Source organism: Amaranthus tricolor, chromosome 1, assembly GCF_026212465.1.
Source record: "Amaranthus tricolor cultivar Red isolate AtriRed21 chromosome 1, ASM2621246v1, whole genome shotgun sequence".
NCBI classification, from domain to species: domain Eukaryota; kingdom Viridiplantae; phylum Streptophyta; class Magnoliopsida; order Caryophyllales; family Amaranthaceae; genus Amaranthus; species Amaranthus tricolor.
In genome coordinates, this window is record NC_080047.1 from 5,991,736 (window position 1) to 5,998,220 (window position 6,485).

The 6,485-nt window shown below is 27.4% G+C and overlaps 1 protein-coding gene across 1 annotated transcript; it reads right to left on the reverse strand.

Moving 5' to 3' along the window:
* Positions 1-343: 343 nt before the first annotated feature.
* Positions 344-4,930, reverse strand: LOC130812213 (protein LURP-one-related 12). Its single transcript, XM_057677962.1, has 2 exons — positions 4,537-4,930; positions 344-1,575 (listed from the first exon to the last, which is right to left on the reverse strand). The coding sequence occupies exons 1-2, from the start codon at positions 4,750-4,752 to the stop codon at positions 1,144-1,146; spliced, it is 648 nt and encodes a 215-aa protein (XP_057533945.1). The 5' UTR covers positions 4,753-4,930; the 3' UTR covers positions 344-1,143.
* Positions 4,931-6,485: the final 1,555 nt, after the last annotated feature.

Below are 6,485 nucleotides of genomic sequence, written 5' to 3' on the forward strand. Positions count from 1 at the left end.
TGAAGAAATGAACAAGCCATAAATCCTAAATTTGATAACATGTTAGTTTTTATTTATGAATGTAGAAGTAGAGCTAGAATTAGCAAATTTTGTTCATGTCTGCGTTTTTGTAAAAAATTATCTCATTCACCAAAATCCAAAAAATCTAAGTACAAGCTTTCTTAGACTATGACCAGCTATTTAAGCAAAAACCATATTAATAGTAAATTTCACAATATATAAAACATTCATCAACTTAAATCGACATATATGTAGAACTATCTTATTCTGTACTTATATATTGAATTTTCAATTGCATCAAAATATTATCACAAATTTATATAAAAACAATCTCACCTTAAAACGTGCCTCATATATAAATTAAATTGCATAAAAATATAAATTATTAAATATAAACTTTTTATTTTGAACTCTTATAAAAAAATGTGTCAAAAGAGTTGCTCAAACATTATATCCCAAAAAGATGAGTTATGGTTTGGTACTTGTTAGGAGTACATGATTAGGTTTGGTATTTGCATCCATTAAAAAATTGCACTAATAATTAACTCATTCGAACGTGGCAAAATTTGATCCCAAAATAGAAAGAGAACAATATACATGCATTACAAGAAAATACCAACCAACCTAGATTTACATCCAACTAACTTTATAAAAAGGAAGTTTGAATATAAACATTACCTTTTAAAGTAAATAAAAATTTAAAATTACATCCATAATATCTCAAAAACAAAGACAAAATAAAATAAAAGTACAACCTAATCCAAATCATCATCAAACATCTTTATCAATGGAAAGAAAAATATCACAACTCTCTTACTCTTATCTTTATAGAAACCTATTTTCAAGGCGATAAATTGAAAGCATGCATTCGGGTGTGATATGTTTGCAATTTTTTTTTTTTTAGATCCTAATTTATGCGGAATATTAAATTGAGAACTCTGACTCTGATTCTGACTTTGACTTTAACTATTATACAAAGAAACAGAACTCTGACTCTGACTTTAACTATTACACAAAGAAACATCCCCTGTAAATCATGAGCTGACCTTATAAAAAAACTTTTCTTTCCTTTTACAAAAGAAGTTCAATTCCCATCATCTATAAAATTTTTATTTTCCGATCTTAGTCTGAAATAAAAAAAAATTAGTGGGCCCTATTAGGGCTAGTAGAGCTAGAATCACCACCATCAGAGTCAGACCCAGGAGTAGAAATAACATCAACAAGACCATCGGAGCTAATTTGGTCCAAAACCAAAACAAGGCCCATTGCAAAAGCGGAGTCAAATCCGGGTTTAACAAGAAGAGAAAAAACATCTTTACCCAAAACAACATTTGACGAAGCATCCACTTTTCTTCGGATCTCAGCCATAACTTGTTTAGAAGAAGAATCATAAATTGTACAACATCTTTGTGCAAAGGAACCTTCTATTTGGTATTCTTCCCCTGTATTTTGGTACGTTTCTACAGTTACTCCTGACCGTCCGATTATTGATGATCTTTTTACGCTAAATATGGGTTTGGATCCATCCGTTCTTTCTCCTAGGAATCCTTCCCATCTGTTGTGTAGACTTGGCCTCTGTAATTATTTGATTAATTAATATTGATTAGAAAAAGGATTTTATTTTAAATTGATTAATTAATGAACAAATTGCGTATTTAAAAATAATTAAGTATGATCCATATCTTACTCATCGTCATTAATTTCACCGACATCATTGTTATTTTTAATTAACTCATTTGTAATTTAGTATACTTCTAGCTAACAAACTATGTGTAAACTATAATTGTAATAATTAAAGAGCTATTATGTGAGAGATCGTCTCATACAAAAAAGTTATGTTATTCGACTCATGTATAAGATGTATTATACGATAAGATTGTCTCATACGAGAAATTATACTAACTAAAAGTCTAAAACAACATTAAGTTAGATGTTTGATTAAGAAGCAACTTAAGTACGTTTTATGGTTACAACTTGTAGTGTTTTGTAATCAAAAATAGTGTTTTAAGTGTATTTTGCAATAGCTATCACAATCATTAGTTTTATTAAATAATATTTACATAACCAACTAGACAATTAAATATCTGACATCTAAAATTATACGGCTATAAATCTACTACTCACCCCAAGCTAACAACTATCTATACAATTACTTTCCGCCGAAAAAGCTTATAATAAATAGAGGACTTAAAATTTCTATTTAATCAATTTTCCTACGAAAAATTTTATCTAAATTTATCAGTATATACCACATATAATTAGTATAATTATGCTATTTTTGTTAATGTTATTTCATTATCAATATCCAACACAACATTTGCAGTTTCACTATTTTCGTTCATATTAATTTGACAATAGAATATAGAATTTTCAAACTTCACAAATGAAAGCAAAGTCACACGCTCCTAATTAAATAAGATAAAATAAAGAAAGATACAAATTGTCGATCTCTAAGGAAAATAATGCTATCCCGTGTCCAATAATGTTCAAAATACAACAAAAAGTAATGAGTAAAATAATTTTTTAATAATGAGTTATACTCCCTCCGAATCAATTTAGTTGTCCCATTTTCTTATTTGGCAAAGTCTTTTTAGTTGTCTCATTTTTATTTTTGTTAATTCTTTTTTACCTAAATATCCTTAGTTCACACAAGTAATTACGAATATACCCCCATATACCTTTACCTACCCAACTACCCTTCACTACTTACCCTTCACTACTTACCCTTTACTACTTACCCTTTTTAATGGACCCACACCATCCTTAATAACTGTGCCCAAGCAAATGGGACATCTAAATTGGTTCGAAGGGAGTATAATTTTCTTTTTTAAAAACGTGTGATATTACATTTTATTTAATACTTTTTCAATCTGAAATATCTCATTTGATTATAATTTATGGATTTAAAAAATATATAAATTCAAAAATAAATAGGATAGCACTAGAAGAAAATCAGAAAATAAGTCTACCATCTAAACCAACCATACCTATATGTTTCCTTAAGTCTTAAAATTTGTTTTCCAAAACGAAAGTCTTAATTTGAAACCTTATGCGAAAATTTCAATCGTGTTCGTTGAATTTCGTAAATTAATTCCTTTAATTTTGTTTGACAATGGTTGTCTTTCCTTTAAGTGACGGTGAAAGATAGCAATTGCCAATTGCAAGTTGCAACATCATTCCTTGTCAATAGGCATTAATTGTTTTGGCACATGATGATAATTTTCCTAATAAATGAAACATATACTTACGCGTTAATTTAATAATAATTATATATTATTTAAAATTAATACTCCTTACATTGCAAGTTTTTGTCCGTACCTATTCAGACTTTGATTATAGCTTTTATAAATAATATACCCTAATAATCTCGATTCAAAAACCTAAAGTTAAAAAATATATAAAATACACAAAATCTTACAATTTATTGTGTATTTTTGGTCGGTCTTTTCATTAATTTTTCTAACCTATACTTATGCATCTAGTGCGTGGGTTAGACCACAAAATAGTTATATATGTAGAAATAAAATTGATATAAATTTTAAAAATTTAATACAATTGTTAATTTTAGAGAATATTACAAATAAAATTTTCATAAATTTATCTATTTTGTAAATTAAACTTATGCAGCTAGTGCATAGGTTAAAAAAACCATTTTTATATATTTAAATAAGAATAGGGGAATGGATAGATTTATATGCAAATTTTATATGTAGAGTTTTATTGGGATAATTTGTAAAGTTATGGTTATCCTTAGAGTTTTGATTTTCGTGGATGTAGTGAATAAAGCTTCTACCACAATTTTTACTTTTCTAGTGTAAGGTGGAGATGGAGTCTTTTTAAAATGACTAATAATTATTGGATTTATTTATATAATATCTTATGTGATTCTACAGGGAAATTTAAAAAAAAAATTAAAGAACACAAACGAATCCCAAATCTAATTGATACCCATCACTCCATTAATCATAAAATTTTCCCAATAACATTTTAAATTTGATTCAAAATGCACTAGAATAATTTATTAATTTATTAATTTTTATTATTTCTTATTTTAGTCTGTCGTATTAAATTGAAGTTTTTTTTTTGAATATGGAAAATTCTCTATAAATACTTCATTAATTTAATTTATTATACTTAATTTTTTAATATTCTTGCCAGCTGCTAAAACGGAGAAGTGCTAATAATACTAATAATTTACGAAATATTTTATGAAATTAATTTAAGAATAAAAATAATACTACTATAATACAATCTAATGTAATTAATTTTAAATTAGAATTATATAATTAATTTTAAAATACTTTTTTGATTATTGATTCAAAATGATTATACTCCATCTAGTCCAGATTAATTATCTATTTGAATCAATACTATTAATTGATTATTTTTAATTTTTCATTTATATTTTATTTTTAATTTAAATTTAAAAATATAATTAGGTAAAATTTTATTTGATTTGTTTCAACAACACATATTTGAGTCGACTCACTAAACTAACATGAACTTTAAATAAAAGATTAGAAAAAGAGAAAAAACCTTGCGGCGAACAGTGAGGAGGCAACGTCCAGAAGCATCCATAAGAACGAGTTCATCCTGGTCACGCCAATCAGGACCATACGAGTCAACTCGGAAAATGAGTTGTCCATGGCAATCATAAACTGTAAAACCATCACCAGAAAAGAAAAGGGAGGTTTTACAAACAGTTAAATGAGTATCATTCTCAGAAGTAAACCCACTTTCTCCAACCTTCATTTTAATTTCTCTTCTAATATAATTTCTTCTTCTATAATTAATTATTTCTCCGCTTTGTTAATTATAAAGTTTTAAAATAGAGAAATATATAAAAGAGAGGAAAAATAAAGAAATAATTAGAATGGGTGAAGATGAGAAAAACTCTTGCTACAGTCTGTATGCGAATGGTGAATTAATGGTTGATCCAATGATGTTATAAATATAACACCAAATAAAGTGGGGTCCATTAGAATAGGCTTTTCCACTACTGGGGACAGTCCACAGTGGTGTCATCTACTCGCCTTCCGGTAAAAAGTGGACTCTTTAGGTTCTTTGCTCACTTTAACTTGAACCCTCTACAAAATGGTTGATAACTGGTCGTTCATTAAAGTATTTGTTAGAATTTTGGGACTTGAATCGAGTTTAAGATCGAGTTGAAGATGATGAAATAAAATTTGAGTTAAAAGGCATTGCTTAATTTATTTGTTCAAGATAATTTAGGCTGATTATTTCTAAATTTAAGTGTTGATAAAAAAGTTACCTAAAAGACAAGCTTAGTACTTTAACGAGGTGATAGTAGAATATCATCATTATTTTGTGTATTACACTTATAGAAAATTATGATAAGGGTTTGGGGAGGAAAGAGAAATGGTAACTAATACCTACTTCCTCCGTTCCATTTTAGTCGCAACATAAGGATTTTTCTTGCGGTCCAATACACTAATTTCATCCTTAATATCTCTAATTATGTATAATAAAAAATTATAAAAACTTGATATTAATAATCTTTACACCGAGACGAATCAAACCCACTTGACTGTGTTTTAACTTATAGATTAAAAATTAATCATAGATTAAGGAAGCTAATTGAATAGTGTATATATTTCCCATGTTGCAACTAAATTGAAACGGAGGTAGTGTAAAGAAAAACATGGTCAAAGCTCAAGAAAAGTCTTCAAAAATAAATAAAACCTACAACTATTTATAAGCCTGCAATTTACAACACACATTTACCATTAAATATTTTTAGCATATCTTTTATGCAATACTTCAACATACGTATTCAATGCTTAATTAAAGTAATACTCCCTCCTATTCAGCTGAACTGTCCCATTTGACTTTTCACACTTGCCGAGGCAACATTTTAACTCTTAATATCTCAAATTATGCTTAATTAAAAATTATAAAAAGTTGATATTAATAATCCTTGTATTGAGACAAATCAAACAAGATCCCATATGACTATGTTTTAACTTATAGATTAAGAGTAAAATACAAACTAAGAGTGATAAGTGAATAATGCCAAAAAAAAATGGGACAATTCAGCTGAATAGGAGGTAGTAAAGTATTAACGCTTCATTTATTATCGCCTTTTAACAATTTATTATTAATAGACATTAATAAATAGCTAGTTGGTCAGACGAATCGGAGGTAAAGTCATGTTCGACTAAGTTATTTTCGTTTACTGGGAGTGGGTTGGATTCGGTCGACTCAACAGGTTAAAAATTTAAAAATATTTATTATATAATTATTATTATTTTTTGAAAAAATTTATGTATAATATTTTTTCTATTTTTAAAGAAAATATTTTCTTATAAAATAGAACAATATACATTTAAGAATATAATCAAGAAATGTTGACTTAAAATCCAAAAGTTGACTAAAAATGATGACGTGTAATAGAAAATAATAATGTGAAAGTGAAACTGAAAACGGGTCTAAGCGGTAGTGTTGGGTTTCGGTCTGGTTTGACC

Coding starts and splice junctions, on each gene's coding strand:
- LOC130812213 (XM_057677962.1), bottom strand. CDS start 4,752: ATGAAGGTTGGAGAAAGTGGGTTTACTTCTGAGAATGATACTCATTTA. Junction 1,576..4,536: donor TCCTCACTGTTCGCCGCAAG/GTTTTTTCTCTT, acceptor AAATAATTACAG/AGGCCAAGTCTACACAACAG.